Source organism: Limanda limanda, chromosome 18, assembly GCF_963576545.1.
Source record: "Limanda limanda chromosome 18, fLimLim1.1, whole genome shotgun sequence".
NCBI lineage: Eukaryota > Metazoa > Chordata > Actinopteri > Pleuronectiformes > Pleuronectidae > Limanda > Limanda limanda.
This window is the reverse complement of record NC_083653.1, coordinates 2,669,789-2,686,900: the sequence shown is the minus strand read 5'-3', so window position 1 is coordinate 2,686,900 and position 17,112 is coordinate 2,669,789. Positions and strand designations below refer to the sequence as shown.

The 17,112-nt window shown below is 42.2% G+C and overlaps 1 protein-coding gene and 1 non-coding gene across 4 annotated transcripts; both read right to left on the bottom strand.

The window, feature by feature from the left end:
* Positions 1-276: 276 nt before the first annotated feature.
* Positions 277-348, bottom strand: trnaa-ugc (transfer RNA alanine (anticodon UGC)). Its single transcript has one exon. It is a non-coding gene; the product is annotated as a tRNA-Ala (tRNA).
* A 4,425-nt stretch (positions 349-4,773) lies between these two features.
* dnajc5ga (DnaJ (Hsp40) homolog, subfamily C, member 5 gamma a) lies at positions 4,774-16,291 on the bottom strand. 3 transcript variants are annotated; one of them, XM_061091660.1, is made up of 7 exons: positions 15,926-16,291; positions 8,707-8,834; positions 7,939-8,152; positions 7,630-7,786; positions 6,603-6,814; positions 5,491-5,534; positions 4,774-4,873 (listed from the first exon to the last, which is right to left on the bottom strand). In XM_061091660.1, exons 2-5 carry the CDS (start codon positions 8,823-8,825, stop codon positions 6,606-6,608), a joined length of 699 nt encoding a protein of 232 aa, XP_060947643.1. In that variant the 5' UTR covers positions 8,826-8,834; positions 15,926-16,291; the 3' UTR covers positions 4,774-4,873; positions 5,491-5,534; positions 6,603-6,605. The 3 variants fall into 3 exon arrangements, with proteins under 3 accessions (XP_060947643.1, XP_060947644.1, XP_060947645.1); XM_061091661.1 differs by having other exon boundaries at positions 6,603-6,784; XM_061091662.1 differs by lacking the exon at positions 6,603-6,814.
* Positions 16,292-17,112: the final 821 nt, after the last annotated feature.

The window sequence follows — 17,112 nt, the reverse complement described above, 5'->3', positions numbered from 1 at the left end:
CTGCTTAAAAGAAAGATAATACATATAAACAATTATATAAATGTATTAAAGAGGAATGTATACAGTGTAAAAAAAACTGTGTACAGTGTGAATATTTGTACTTTGCTGTTCAATCTTTGTTGTAAACGTGTTTCCAGATGATTTAATTCACTTAAAGGAGGAATAAACAACAAATAAAACCACAAAGTAAGAGTTATTTTTACGTTTGTTTGTAAAAAGTAACGTTAGAAAGTAACTTCTACAGTTTGACGTGCGAGGAGGAAAAGAGGAAAAGAGTGGAGATGCCGGGGATTGAACCCGGGGCCTCATACATGCAAAGCATGCGCTCTACCACTGAGCTACATCCCCGTACGATTCAATGGGCGGGGAAATATGATTATATACTACATCACCATCATTCAGTCGTTAGAAGTTTAACTATTCTTTCTTATAAATATAGAGATTAAATCCTTTATGCGAAGATAAATCAAAATCACGAAACCACATCCCACTGTTGTCAAAAGGAAAACCATAAACTAAGATGAATTAGAAATTGATCAGATGTGTATGTACAGTAAACACTGGTGTAGCCCTGGAGTCCCTCTGACCTCTGACCTCTGACAGCTTCCTGATGAGTGCAGCGGTGGAGTCTGTTCGTTCAGCACAAGACGTATTTACCAATCATCAAAATGGAGTCGGCTAAGTAGACTAAGCCACTAACGGGATTACATCACTATTTATAGGCTCGGGGGCCGAGGGCCTCTGTTGTGTGAGCTAAACATACAAACACAGAGTTATTCATCTGTTCACGAGCAGTCAGGCCAAAAGAAAGATTTCAGAGAACCTCTTCAACTGTGGCACTAATAGTCAATCAGACACAAAGATGAACTGATAGGATTTTAAAGGTCAAAGGTTATTTGAATCTAAAAGAATTTGACTGAAACTGCACTGGTTGTCGGAGGCATAAAACATAATAAGAAAACCCTGGAGCTCCTGAAGATCGTCATTTATCATATCACTGGTGCAAAGTATCCAACAACCAACAAAGTGTATTTAGTTTAAACTCAAAGTGTCCAATATATATAGACTTGGCAAATATAATTACAGGCAGGTGGAACATATGAATCATAATTGGCTCCTGTATCTACACAAGGAAGATTTTATTATGTAATATTTATTGAATATAGACATCGTAAAGACTATTTGTTGTAGCTTGAGTGTAATTTTCCATATATTAACATGTCTGCAAACATGTTCACTATTTACTGAACTGAAGTCATATTCAACTTTCATCAGCTCTTCACTCCTCGTCTCTGCTTCACATTCACGTTTGATTATCATAGTTTTCACAATCAATTACAAATACAAGACACAAGAAGTTATAAAATCCCCGTTTTTTTTTATTTGGTTGAATTTCATTAATAACTCATTTACAGATCGTCCACAGCCGAAAGAAAAACATAAAAAAAAAAATGAAAACGTCACCTAAAATGATCAAATGTCTTCCTCGTGCTGGTCGACTCATTTTTTCCGTTTAATAATTTCTTGACACTGAAGAAAAGAAAAAAAACCTTCTTTTAGAAGATTGTACCACTGCACGACTTCCCAGCAGAGAGCGAGGAAGTCGGAGGAAGAACGTGACGCCCCCTGCTGGCTGGCTGCAGTATAGGTTACAAACCCCCACATCCTCCATGTTAGCAGATGGGACACGCACAAAATAAATGTTTCTCAGAGATTGTTTCTGTCATTGTACGTCGACCTTATCACACTGATGTTTAAGTGTTACTGTTTCCGATAAGTTTGGTTTCAATTGGTCATTTGATACATGCGCTCGACCAATCACGAGTCTCAATCTGTCAATCATGACTTTTCACTCAGTTTTCTTAATAAAATAACACCAAACTTGTCAGAAACATGAACAAACATCTGTGTGATAAGAACCTAAAATGACAGAATCCAACTTTGATAAAAATGTATTCAACGTGTTATTTTGAAGTTTGATGCATGTCCATCAACCAACATAGAGACAGGATTATGAAACTACGATGAAACCAAAAGGTTGATCATTAAGTTGACCTCCTGCAGACGTCAATGTTAGTATTATTAAATTTAAGTCATAATTCTATGCAATATAAATACAAAGTAAAAATGCATGTACGCTGTTACAACAGACATTAATTCATACAAACTGTCTATAAACAATAAGGAATTATTGTCATTAATTTTGCTGTTTCATGAGTTATTTACAACAATTAAAAAACAATAAATAACCAGTCTGCTTTCGCCTCATCGCTGTTATTCTGAAGTGAGTTCATTTGAGAAGATTTGAAGAAAATTCAAGACCTGAAATGTAACTAGACGCTCTCGTAATCAAACAGCGTTTTGGCTATCGATGGTAAAAAATAAAATAATCATTTGAAATAATGACCTTTAAGTTTGCAGACAGTTCCACAGAGAAATACAAGCTGATATGTCAAAGACAGAATGAAGAAACAGGTTTATGAGCAGGTTGTGATGAAACAAAGCTGCTCCTACGTGTGAGTCTACGTTAGTTTACTGCAGTTCACCGGGGGGGCGAAGAGTTTCAGCAGCCGAGAGACCAGCTTCACATTTACTAGACAGACGCACTGTGGACTTTATTTATCATGGGAGGAAAAAGAATGAAGGATTAACCCTAAAATATCACCCGCCACTGGAAGAGGGAAATCATTTCTTTTAAAACTGATAAAAAAAGACCTAGAAGCAACACAACACAACTATGGCACGGCAGCAAGATGTGCGTCAGACGAGATGTTTTCAAAAAGCCTTTTCAAATAAGTCCAATTATAGGAGGGACAGTTTTGTGCCTCTTTTCTTTCTTTAAGAGAAGACGCTGGTTAGCTAGCAGCATTCATTACATAGCAGGATTACGCTGATTCGGGTTGAGATTGGGTGCCTTCAGAAACTGAGTTTTAGAGCTGATTTCAGATTAATTGATTCAAGACAAGGTGCAGGCCTTAATGGGTCAGGCCTGAAATTTGCAATATGATCGATAGCTTGCTCGGAGCTGCTCCAGAGCCAAGTGAATTAAACTCAGTGCAATCCAATTAGGAGACTAATGCGTCCTCAGTGAATCTGGGACCTGAGGTTACAGATAATCAAGTCACTTTAAAGTCCATTGTTTCCTTTTGTTCTGGGAGAACAGAGGCTAAAAGATAATGAGATGGCTTCAGACTCGTTTCACTTAAAAAAGCAAATGCCAAAAAAAACTTTGACAAACAGAACTGTGGCTTCCAGAGCAAATGGCATCAGCCTCCACCCGACGCGTGGGGGGGGGGGTGCGGCTGGCTACATGGAGCTGTTAGCTTTGGTCTACGAAACATGGCTACATCCAAGCTACAACGTTTTCAAATGAAAGTGGGAGTTTCAGGATCAATATTAAATCCCGCGTCATGTGACCTCTCGCGTTGCTTGAACAACATCTCGTCTCGTCTCAACATGTAAACAGTTGTCAAATACAGAATTTAACTACACAACAGGGTCAGTAACACTTGTAATGGATTCTCCATGTTGGGTTCTACACTGGTGGCCGGGGGGGGGGTCATGTGATAGGAGCCTGACGAATCTGAGAAAAAAACAAACTCTGGAGTATTTAGTGTGTCAACAAACGGAAACCTAGTTGTGTGGATGAAGCCTGAGTCTGCAACAAAAGAAGAGGAATAATGTAGTGTTGACAAAACAGAATTAATTCAAAGTCGTTTCCGTTTATATCTTTGACGCTTTGTTTTTCATGGTATGGCATCTGTTATCGATATAGATTACGCTGGGGGGGGGAGGGGTTATACTTGTTGAAGCCGAGGGTGGCACACAATGACATGTTGGCTGGTACAAGTGTGTGTTTGTTGTTTACAGGATGGAGTGTGGAACCAGAGTTTGTAAGGTTTGAGTCGGCAGTTCTTCCATGACCTGTGGTCGGGGAGTTCCAGTGCTGTACAGTAGGGGGGGGGCATGCATCCGGACAGAAATGCATGCACAGGGGGGGGCCGGGGGGGGGGGGGGGGGGTTCTTGCTCCTTGCATCTCCAGGTTTTGGCTCAGACGTTTCTAACAACACACACAATCCGTGGACATCGCACCTGCAGTCCCTTCTGCTGCGTCACATCCTCAGATTGTGTGAAACGTAGTCGTGACCTCGACCCCTCCACTGGCCACGCCTCCTTTGAAACATCTTCTCAAAGCCGTGAGACAACGAGCGTTCGAGGGCGGTGATGCAACATCTGACCGGAGTGGATGGTTCCTCAAGAGGAAGAGGAAGAGGAGGAGATGAGCGGTTTCAGATGATTTGTACAGTTTCATACAGGAGTTAATTGACCACTCGCCTTCGTGGCTTTTTCTTTTATTTTGAAGGGCAAAATTAGTTAAGCAGAAGAAATGTAAAAAAAATTCTCCCGATTGAGTCCAGAGCCGAGGGAGACTGGGAGCACTGGGAGATGAATTCCAGTCCTGCTCTGGATATATAAGAGGATCCACCATGGTTTTTTTTTTGGTCCCCTCATATTCCCGGAAGAAGTGGACCCACCCGCCCCAGGTTTAGGGCAGAGGGAGGGGTGATTCATTAAAGAACAGCCAGATGCCTTGGGTTTTTTTTACTAGTTGGCATGAAGTTCTCAATGAGCCCGGCTAGTGGTTAGAATAACATGGATACGTCTCCACAGTTAAGAGTTCAGTGGAGGTGGGCCGGAGCCTTTCGAGGGTCCGCATTGCAGGTGTGGTCCAGTGGGTGGGTGGGGGGGGGGGGGCTGGGTTATGGGGCGAGAGGGCTGGGATGGCTGGTGGCTCTGGGCTGGTCGATCTCTGGGGTTCTGGACGTCCGGCAGCAGTCGTGTGTGGCAGGGTCGGTAACGGAGCTCGGGAGGCTGAAGAGAGAGAGAGAGAAACCAGATCAGAGTGAAACAGAGAAACAGGATCAACAGGAGCGGTCGGAATTTAAATCGTTGCAGGTTCAGTTGGAAAAGCTTTATCGTCTGTTGGCAACAAGTTTAAAATATATAAGGAACTTCGGTATTTTAGATACTTGCATCTTCATGATGTTTGCGTTTCTCCGATACTGAATTAGGCTTCAGGGATAAGGGGATTTAAATAGTGTAAAAACAGTTTCTATACAAGAAAGAGCTGCAGGTTATTCTGTCGCTTTTTTAAGTGTAGAAAACTTTGCTCTTCAGGGTAATTTGGGTTTGATTCCTGGATCAGTAAGATGAGAATGCGAGTGGATAAGACTTTGGAATCAATTGACTCATCCGTCTAAAACCAGAGTCAATACGAATCTCACATTTCTCCACAGGCTACAGAGCTGAATTACAGTACATGTACAGAAATAAAGATCAGTGTGGAGTTTGTTTCAGCTTCCTCTCACAGTCCAAGGACATGCAGACTGGGGTTTGGCTAATTGGAGACTCTAAATTGACTGTCTAGGTGCTAATGGGAGAGTGAATGGACGTTTGTCTGGATAAATACAGAAATAACAGTTTCATACCCATCTGCTTCTGCTCGTCGAGGCTCATCCACGCCGTCACTTTCCTGCCGGAGGAAACGAGAACAGATGTGTCATCATCTCCACTTCATTTATAAAAATACAGACGAAAAGCAAAAAACAGCTCTAATCTCTAGAAATCTTTAGACCCAAAAGAGACAAACCATTAAAAGACAAGTTGATGTTTTCAAAACAGGCTGGGATTTGAAAATCAAATATTAAAAACAAAGAAAATAAGAAATTCTATTTTGCCTTTAATTTGATTAGATTTTTAAAAGTGGTCTGGAAAATAACAGCAAAACTGCACATTAAATGAAATCGGTCAAATATGACTAAATATTTGAATCTAGAGTGAAACAGAATAAAATAGCAGCACCTAATAGGATGAATACTAATTGTAACAAACTAATATTATGAATAAGATAACGTTATTTTATCTAGGCTTTTGACGATTGATTGGAATTTAATTTAATTTATTTGAATTTGTATAATTATGTCTTTATTTACTTCCATTTATTCTTATATTTTTATATATGTATTTTTTTTAATTATTTTATTTAATCTTATTTAAGTTATTTAATTTCTGCCTCTTTTTCTTTACCCTGAATGTTTGATTGTGGGTTGGGGGTGTTTATAAACGTTTGTATGTTAATAAATGTTTGTATGTATGTTTCTTATATGTAAAACTCAATAAATATATTGTTAAAAAAAAATATATATATATATCTGCAACTGAAATATGACAGTTTTGTAAGTATATTCTTTAGTTTCCCCTCCATTGAACCGATAAAACACACAAGTATCAAACACAATTCCATATAAACATGTCAACAATGCGACAAACAGGAAGTTACAACACAAAATTCAGCCATGCTCATTGTGTGCAGAGCTCTTCAGGCACAAGGTGACGACAGGACAGGGTGAAGACACATGCAGGGACCAGACGCCTGCAGCAACATGGCGGCCGCTGCGGTGAAGGTGCGTGACGGTGACGACTGGACAACACAGGCGGTTTGTTATGGGATGCGTGAGGAAGCTGAGCAGTGCGGCCCGGCAGCAGCTGACACACAAGACAACACATGATGGACACACAACGTGGACGACGCGGCTCTTACGAGTCATTTCGACTCTGGTAAAGTCTCCCCGGGGTTCTCGGCCCCTGCTGGACCGGCCGAGCTCGGCGCCTTGGGCTCGGCCGGCGGCGGCATGGCCAGCGGCAGCGGGATGGGCCGACCCGGGCCGTCGGAGCTTTCTGGAGCCGGGTTAGATTTGGGCTGGCCTATGATTACTGTGTTACCTGTTGGGTTGGAGCACGAAGACAAGAAGCCTGCGGTGTGAGAGCAAGTTACATTAAATAAGACAGAACAACACGGGCTGACGTCGGTTTGTGTTCAGAAACGTTTAACAATAATACGCACAAAACAAATGAATCCCCAACAATTGATGTATCAGCATTTAAGATTGACTGCGGATATGAAAACCTTTATTTGACAGAACACTTCAACAATTCGACCGTTGGGAGTCTTTTGAAATCCAAACAGAAGATGTGCTCACACCTTAAACCACCATTTGGACACATTTTATTACTGTGAGGCAACAACTCGAGTCCTGATTTGGTCCTAAGTCTAAAACTAAAGTTTGGTTTTGTGTCTGAGCTGAAGAGATCTTTTGGATTTCTGATTTTGTTTCTCTGATTTCAGCCACTGAATAACCGACATTTAATCTGTTTAATCTGCTGAGCTCGTACATCTGATGTGAAAAGAAAAAATACAATACAACTTTGTTCTCTTCACAGAGTCCCAAGTGTGTGGTAAACCAAAGTAAATGAATTCTTTTAACACAAAATACAGTCAATAGTTAAAGAATCTAAAACTTTCATGATGCATTTTGGTTAATGGAGCGAGGGGAAGGTGCATTAACAGCTCTCCGGTTCAAGGAGCTCATTTCCTGCCTGTTTGTATTCATGATAGATCGTTAAGCTGTTGTCTTGTTGGATGTTTTATCGTCTCCCAGAGGCACAGTCACTGATGAACAGTCAATCCCACAGAAAGAAGATGCCGTCCAGAGTGTCAGAGTCACAGGAACGCAGAGTATTCCCAACTCGATGTTAAACTACCACCTCACCCCCCCCCGAGCTCTCACCTGCGTCCTGCTCTGCTTTGATCTGGGCCTCCAGGTCCTCGGGGTCCACGTACTGGTAGTTCTCGTCGTCATCGGGTGGTTTACACTTCCCACAGCAGAAACAGCAGCAGCAGCAACAGCAGCAGCAGGTGAACAGTGTACAGCACAGAACCAGACCCTGCAGGAGGGAACACACACAGAGAGGAGCCAGGTTCAGCCTCGGGGCAGGAGGTGGTGTCTGCACCTCCTCAGGAAACACACAGGAGACCATCAGAGGACACAATCATCTGTAGGAGCCGTTTGAAACCCACAGAGATGATTCACACGCACCTTAAACCACCACTTGGACATAAGGAAGTAGTATTTGACGCTCTCCTCTCCAAACTGCTCGGACACGTACAGGCCCATGGAGCCGTACTCGTCGTAAATCTTCCTCTTGGTCTCATCATTTAAAATAGAGTTGGCGTTGTTGATCTCCTTAAACTTATCCGCTGCCTCCGGGTTGTCCGGGTTCTTGTCCGGATGATACTTCAGCGCTAGTTTTCTAAAAGGACAGAAGGAGAAACGTTATAATGAGGGAACGGAGGCAAGTGGAAGACGGAGGGAAAGGGAGAAAATAAGGAGACGTCGTGGTGAAGGATTCAAAACTGGTATTTATTTCTTTAGCTTTCTCATGAATAACAAAATAGTTAAACATCACATTGGTCCTGTTTACTCAGGGAGAGGATTAAAATGAAATGTTGCCGGTTCCACCACCAGATCAAATTCAGATAAACAGAAAAAACACAAGTCAAGCTGAAATCATGACTTGGTCTTATTTAAAATATTTTATAGATGAATTTCTAATAAATAATTATAAAAAGGTTTCCTATCAATTTCTCTTCACAGGGAGAAACTTACTCTGCAGGAATACGACTTGAGGCAAGTTATGAGACATTTTCCCACACAACAAGGAACAAGATTATAAAAGTGAAGGATTAAGGAAATACCTGATGTAATAATTCCGGTGCCTTTACCCCGTCTACTCTGCACAAACTAATCCAGTGGACTGAGACGGCTTACAGAGTTGAGTAATACTTCACATCGCTGAGCGCTCACCTGTATGCTTTCTTGATGTCCTCAGCAGTCGCTCCTTTCTCCAGCCCGAGCACCTTGTACACACTCTCCCCGGCGGTGGACATCTTCCTCTGGGGACGGGAGGCGTTTGGTTCGGCCATGGCTCACCTCTGTCGATGGAGAGCAATTAAAAATGAATCAAACATCATTAAGACTCATTATTTAAGAGCAGGTAACGAAGCAGCGTCATCACTCCGCTGAGAGAGTGAGAACACGTCGGTGGAAACTTCCCACTGCTGCTGTTTGCTGAGGGAGAAGCCTGGAGTGCTCTATGTAGATTGTGAGTCATATGGTGCAGAGGTGAAGGTTTCAGAAGAGTAAGCTGCTTTCAGACCCAAGTGAAGACGGTTTCCTTGAGTTAAGGGAAAAAGTCCCACCTCCTCCATGTTAGTGGATGGTAGGAAAAAATCGATTCAGTTACAAATCGCGATTCTTGTGAATGTTGACGATTTTAAATCGCGATGCTGCCTCCCAAATCGATTTTTTAAAAATTAAAAAAAACATTCACCCCAGAGCATGTTGACCAGCTCTTGTTTTTGCACAAGAATCTAAACATACCCAAGCACTAGCTTTGTATCGCCTACATGCAAACAACATTAGCCTACTTTTTGTTTATTTCAAAGTTTATATTTTAAGTAAACTTTTACTCATTCTATTTAATTTACCTTTTATTTATTGTTTAAAAGTAGCGTAAGTGGCATACATTTCTTAATCTGTCAGTTTGTGTGCAGTTGACAGGGGCTATACAATAATAGGGCACATTTTTATTTATTTCCTCTATTGGCTGCCCGGCAGTCATTAAGTTAATGTTAATATTTGAAATAAAACTTGTAAAGCTCTAAGTGGATTTGACTGTGTTGTATTTGAAGGTACGATTCAACATTTTTCCATGGTCCAGTATTTAAAAAAAAACAAAAAACAAAAGAAATCCCAGGAAATCGTCATATCGAATCGCAATACATATCGTATCGCCACCTAAGTATCGTGATAGTATCGTATCGGGAGGTCCCTGCTGATTCCCGTCCCTAGTGGATGGTACAGACCAAACTACAAACACACACCCCGGGATATTTTAGCATCTTTTTGTGAAACAAGAGAGTGGAGACGCGTGGTCCATCTTTGTTTATCCACTCAACAATGTAAGAAACACGTAGCCTAGTTCCTACATGTCGATTTTCTCCCAACAATTCAAATGAATGAAAACAGTAAAAATTAAATGATGTAGACCAACTGTTCTTCAAGTGAAGACACATGATCGTCCACTGTGTCCCATCCCTCCTCCTGTTAACAAGGACCAGGATTATGATGGTAATTCCCATATAAACCAATTGTACTGCAATGGTAGTGAGGGGGGGGGGGGGGGGTCGTAATGAGCCTGTATCGACAGCATCACAAGCAGGATTGTAATCAGCACAAGGCTTTACTCTCCAGGGTGTTGAAGAGGAACCGATCCTCCTCCGGTGTGTGTCGGCTCCGCCCAGCAGACACACACACCTACTGAGCTCTACCTAACGATCACTGTGAAGATTATATTCAACTTTCATTTCACAAGATAAACAAGAAAAGATGTGGATTTATGTTCACATTTTACGTAAATAAATGCTTTTTTTCTTAATTCAAGTTCAATATTTGGCTGGATTTGTGTTTTCTTTTTATTTCTAATGACAATTATGGTTAAACCTTAAAATGTCAGGCCAATTAACATTTATTTAAAAAATATATAACGGACAATATCACTATTGCAAATTTTTTACTTCTTAACATCGGTATTGGCCGCAGCCTCCAATACTCAGAATCAGTCGTGCTCTAATTGTCAGTAACGTGTCACAGGGAACTCACTAAAGTCTCACAGCCTTCACAAAGTGTCTCACATCTACACTGCAGGATTCCTCTTTACTGAACACACACACACTCACACACACACACACTCACACACACAGACTCTTATTCAGCCACACAAATAATGCTGTGCGGGTCGCTGACCAAAGAAGATTACATTTTGCTGATCTCACAGATTACCCGTCCAAGTCCATGTCAGCGAGGGCCAGCGTCCCGGTCAGAGTCCGGCCAAACCCTCACCCCCCCGACCGGCTAAGCATGTATCCACAGATCTGTGTCGCTGGGTGACAAGCAGAAGGTGCTGGGGGGGGGGGTTGTCGTACTGTACAGGCTGTGCAGTCGACTGCAGCGAACCCAGAGCAAAACGCTCTTATTAAGCTCTTCTGTTTTATAGTTTACACACAAGACAGATTTACTAAGGATTTAAAAACTCGCAATTATTACAAACAAACACATTGACCCCAGCTCACACAGGAACTGAATCGGTTCTGTTACTTCAGAGCGGCTGTGGCTGAGGGGGAGAGCGGTTTCCTCCTGAATAGATTTCAGATTCACTCGTTGATTATCTTAAAATGAATCAAATGAATCAGTGCCCTGCCCTCTCAGATAAAATACACCTTCCCTGATACCACCACTTAGTTCCTTTAACTTTCAGTAACAAAGTTGGAAGTGTATCGTTAAACATGGATGTATTTCAACTAGGGCTGGGCAAGTTAACTCGTTTTAATCGAGTTAACTCAAGTGATGAGTTAACTCGATTGTTTATCCGCCAATTATTTTCTTTTTTCCTGTTCTGCAGCAGTCAGCAACAGACTTTCACAAAATAAAAGCCTGACTTTCACAATAAAACAATAAATAATCAAACCTGAGTGAATGCGAGATAAAATAATTAATCGAGTTAACTCATCACTTGAGTTAACTCGAGTTAACTCCATTGAAACGAGTTAACTTGCCCAGCCCTAATTTCAACCAATGACTTGTCAATCCTAATTGTTTTGAACTAGAAGCCAAAGAAATCAAGAATCCCATTAGAGGAGAAAATGACACAAAACTGTGACCAATATTCACAAATTTCAAAGAGTTTTCCTTCAGGCGACGTCTTCAAATGGCTCGTTTTAAATCAAGCGATCGGCTCAATATTTAATCTTCAACTCAAAGTGTGAACCTCCCCCACACTGTGAGAGCAAAGTGTTTCAGACTCACAAACACAAGCGCTCCAACAATATCCGCTCTGTTCTTCACAGTCGAACACAAACAGCGCTTCGCTTTGTTCACAGCCAAACTTTTAATGAGCTAAAATTAGTTCCACATCCAGAGGGCGTCTTCCACAGGAAGTGGGAGCAGGACAGGTGATGATCAGCAGCACTTACTCAACGCTTGGGCTCTAAGGGCATTTTCCTGCTTTTAACAAAGAAAATCCCCTGAATCGTAATTCAATGCACCAAAGCAGCTTTGCTTTTACAGTCCGTCATCCGATTAGATCAGAGCCTGTTGTGAAAATAAAAAATTAAGCTTCACACATGCATTTGTAATTGCAACATATTATACTTAAAGGTTTAAAACGGACACTTTGCATCTATTTTCTTCTTTACACAAATTTACAAGTGGGTCACATCAGTGAGTTTTCTCCAAGGAATTAAACATTTTCAAACAAATAGATTTAAATACATCAGACATCACGGTGACAGAAATGTTGTAATGTAACCTCCCTTGTGTTAAATAATACCAATATTACACTTTTAATGTTTAAAAAGCAATTGATTCATTTATCTAAAAGACTAAATCTGCAGATTAATTGATAATTATTAGCTGCAGGCCGATCAGCAGCTCTGACGGTGTCACTTCAGTCAAGCATCTGTAAACTCCGGAGGATAATTTCAGCTAAATGACAGCATTTAAAAGAACAGAGAGAAGCTTGTCAGGCTAGTGAGTGGAATAAACGCTGCAAAGGGCAAATGAAAAAGGGCCTTTTCTCTTTTTTCCTGAGCGATGGAAGCGCTGCGGGCGCAGATGGCGTGTCGGCTGAGGCCAAGAAGCAGATGTTAATACTTCACGCATCCTTGGAGCATCCTGCGTAGTCGCTGTTGCACCGGGGAAGTGAAACCAGGCCGTTACACATCTGAATCCCTGTAAAACCTGGGAGACGCTGCTCTGATCCCTCAGTCCCCCCCTCTGCAGCTCCCGATCGATCAGGTCTCCCTGAGCCAACTCTATTAGGTTAATTAGCCAAATGCAGTCATTGCAGCTCCGATGTTTAAAAAACTGTATCTATACACGTGGTGCTCGTTCATCAAAGGAACAGGAGCGATGGAATGATAATGAAATAGAAACACAACAGCAACACACACACACACACACATTGAGACCCTGGTCCCTGTGGTGGAAACGCAAGGAGTTCAGCAAAGGATCCTCGATCTGCTGTGAAAAGGCATCTGAGACACGATTGGTATATCTGGTGCATTTTTTAGCTAAATAATTAGGTTTGTATCATCATTGATAAACAACTTGTGGCTTAATATGATATAATATTACAGAACATGAAGCTCAAAGTCACTGAGCAGCTTGTTTGATCGCACATGAGCCAAACTGGAAAAACTAAAGAACGACAAAAATAAACATGAGTCACAACACTGACTAAAAGAAAAGATATTTGCACAACAACACTCATAAAACAACGGATTGAGCAATTTCACCCAATCCCTTTTTAAAGGAGATTACAAAAACGTTATGAGTGTCCATTAATGTAAACCCGTATAAAACGATTCTAAAATCAATTTCAGCCGGTATGAAAATACACGACACAAACACACTGGATTAATTACCAGCAATCCATGACTATTTTTAAAAATCTATTATTAGTAAATGGAACAAAGGTAAACTCTTCAAACATCTCAGTCCTGTGCCAGCTCAAGAAAGATATATATTATTTTATTGCTTGACACAAAGTTTCTCTTTTCAAAACCACGAAGATTTGAGGACCGAGGGCTGAAACTTCTCATTCATCGAGAACAACAGCTCTTAAGATCCTCAGTTCTGTTGCTCTTTAAATAGATCTTTATAGTTAAAAATAACATCGGCTTTCTAAGGTGTGTGTGTGTAACTGTGTATGAGCAACAACACAGACACGCTAAAAGTTCCACACACACACACACACAATAAACCACATCATAGTTACAAGCAGAACAGTCTCATGTCCAGTTTCACAGCTCAGAGTCCCAACTTCAAACAAACTTCACCTGTCAAACCACAGGATTCTGCTTCTTCCTCTATTGTTCAACGATGACTCAACTTCCTGCGAAAGATTCAAACGTCTGAACAAAAAGGTTTTCAAACCGAAACCATGGTTCAGTTTGATCTCTGACCCAGACCACTTGTTATTTTGGCTCTGACTAAACTGAAAAGTCAGGGTTAGGGCACCAAGTAGTAAGTTAGAAAGTTAGACACCAGCCAACAAACAAGCAGGAAACCAGCAGAACATCTACAGACTCAGATCTCTGTGAATCTACGATCGTTTCTGCTCCTCTTTCCAAACAGTCAAACTTCTTCATCGTGTCCACGTCTGTTAGGAAGCATCTGTTTATCCTGAAGACTAAACCACACGCTGAAAAAAATAAAACACATGCATGACAACAAAGGCTGCAGTGACTAAGCGCTGCCGGCGCCTGCAGCTACACGAGAAGGGAAGTCGCTCTGAATCTAAATGGCGTGCGGGACCCAGGGCGGCGGTCGATACGACACCGGACCTTCGTTACGTGGGAATCGAGCGGTGGCACGTAGAACGACTGCTGCTGCTGCGTGGGAGTGTCCACCCGCTGTGACTCCACCCATCTACTGGGGAGCTTCCGGTTTGAAGCACTCTTAAAAATTGGGATTTGGCATTTTGTTCAGCGCCATCTTGTTCTTTGAAACCATAAGTGACCATATAAGGAAGAGCGAGGGGGGTGGAGCCTGACTGAGAGTTGGAGGACACTGAGCGACCATCAGACTGGATCATCCACCGGGGGGACAAGGGGATGAGGTCAACCTGGAAAGATGACGAGATAGGAGCGCTACAAACAAGAACACGTGATTCACGCCGGAGACCATTTCCACGTCCTGAGCGCTCGGGGGGGGCGGTTCTGTTGTTGTGAACGTCTCCTGCGAATGTCCAGAAATTGTCTTGATCCGATCGTCGGTAAAAAACATCGTAAATAATCAATGTGTGGGTAAAACTACTCCACTCAGAGATCGGAACACTTCCTCCACCGCGACTTACACGGCAGGTTTTATGTAGTTTCTCATTAGGAGGTCGGAAATCTGAGGTTTGTGGTTAACCGCCATGTTTTTTATCACCGGGAATATCTCACCGGCCACATCTGTTTAGGGAGGTGGGGGGGGGGGGGTGAGACACAAAGACTTGATTTCCATAATTAGGTCAGTGGATGAACACAACCATCCCACGTGAACCTGGTTTTTAAAAAACGTGTGAGACATGATTATTAAAAACTCGGTGTGTCCTCCACTGGTCCTGCAGCATCACACCCTGGACCTGGGGGGGGGACATGTAGATCTGTGGGGGGGTGGGGGGACACAGGCTGTTGTCCTGGGACGTCTGTCCTCCTGCTTGTCTCCTCCTGCTTGTCCTTGAGGAACTCTAATCCTGTGTTAATCTGCCTGCACAGGGAGAAGGTTACTTTCGGTTTTACAACCCGGTTCTCCACCTGCACCCCCCAGGAGCTATGTCTCTTCTTCTTCTTCTTCTTCGCCTGTTCCAGACCTGATGCTGCAGCTAGCTGTTAGCTCCCATGCTAGCTCCCCCATGCCTGTGGACCCGGTCCTCCTCCAGCAGAACTTCATGCATCCGGGTGGAAACATGTCAGGGGGAACTTGTGGCCCGTTACACGAAGCTACACACAGACACACACAGACACACACACGAAACCCCGTTCACGAATTCGCCAATTCCACTAATCACGCCTGTCTGTTCGCGATAATCTCACGCAAAACTCAACCCGATCATCTCAAACCACTAACCCGGGCACGCAGATGAATTCGGCGCTGGTTTCCCCCACCGGACGATGCAACATTCAATTAAACAAAAGGCTCAAATCCTCAATTAGGAGTCGTTTCCATTGTGGCTGCCACCGCCCCTGTGGATCTGAACCGGGAACGTGTAACATGGCGGGTGGACTCGAGTCGGAACCGAGCCGGGATGCTGTGGTTCCCCGGGTCGGTCACACCCGGGGAACCGGTCGGGAATCACCGGCAAGACGAGAAGCGAGTCCACGTTAAATTGGCTGTTTTTTGAATGGAGTCTGGCGAGCGTGACGGCTAGCTTAGCATTGTGCTAGCTAATTTGTGCTAAAGTGTCGGAGCCGCTCACCTTGTGCTAACGGGTCGCGGTGAATCTCGCCGGTGGGTTAACGGGACCATAGAGACATCCGGTCCACTGGTCGGAACTCCCGGTTCGAGGCTCGGTAACACGGTGGAATCAACCCGGGTGAGGAGAGGTGGTGGCCCGCTGCTGCTGCTGCGGCCGCCCGGTCTCTTCTTCTTCTTCTTCTTCTTCTGTTTCCTCTTCTTCTTCTTCGTCTTCCTCCTTCCAGGAAGCGACTGACGACGCGGTGCTTTCAAGGTTTCCCCCAAAAATCCTCCTCTCGGTCCAGAGAGCAGATCCGGGATCAGATGCTTTTATTCACGTCTCTGGTTCATCGTCCAGTTTCCTGATTGTTCGCGTTGCAGCTGATTAACGAACAAAAGCCCAACGAGGCGGTTTCACAGAGGATTTTTCTCCAGAACAAGAAAACGGGAAATTAGCCTAATTTTTTTTTTTGGTTTCATTTACACGTCAAATCCAGGAATTAACAGAAAGCATGTGATTCTCTACGGGATGTTACAAAACACGAAAATACAGGAAATAAAGAGAAGGGTTTTATTCATGAATTTGGGTCCGTGAACGTCTCATCAGCTGCGAAAAAAGTTTGACAGTTATCACTTATGTATTTAATTATTTAGAAATTGTTAAGATAAGTAATACTATAAGAGTAATAGAAATAGTCATCTGTAAGTATTAAGTAACATGCAACACTTAAGTGTAAGTAATTTTCTTTAAAATATAGAAAAATATGAATCTAATAACTTATATATACAATGTAAAAACAAGACTTTGAATCATTGTGTTGCAGACAATGAATTTTGCAGTTAAACCAGAGTTCAAGTCCATAATTTTCAACCTTCGTATTCCAAGAGATGAAATTAAAAGCCCACTTTTTTATTATAAAGTGTAATTTAATGGTTTTATCTATATTCTTTTTGTTTTCCTTACATTTGTGTGTCTATATATTTAATCATCTTTAAAATAATGCCTAAGGAAAGTCATGATACACAACACGAAAATACAGGAAATAAAGAGAAGGGTTTTATTATTGAATATGTGACCGTGAACGTCTCATCAGCTCCGAAAAAGTTTGACAGTTATCACTTATGTATTTAATTATTTAGTAATTGTTAAGATAAGATATACTATAAGAGTAAGAGAAATAGGCATCTGTAAGTATTAAGTAACATGCA

What these genes read in the sequence shown, in the direction of transcription:
- dnajc5ga (XM_061091660.1), bottom strand. Translation starts at nt 8,825, where the DNA reads ATGGCCGAACCAAACGCCTCCCGTCCCCAGAGGAAGATGTCCACCGCC. An exon ending in GACATCAAGAAAGCATACAG is followed by an intron (nt 8,153 to 8,706) that starts GTGAGCGCTCAG and finishes CTGTCCTTTTAG; the next exon opens with AAAACTAGCGCTGAAGTATC. An exon ending in CAAAGCAGAGCAGGACGCAG is followed by an intron (nt 6,815 to 7,629) that starts GTGAGAGCTCGG and finishes CTCACACCGCAG; the next exon opens with GCTTCTTGTCTTCGTGCTCC.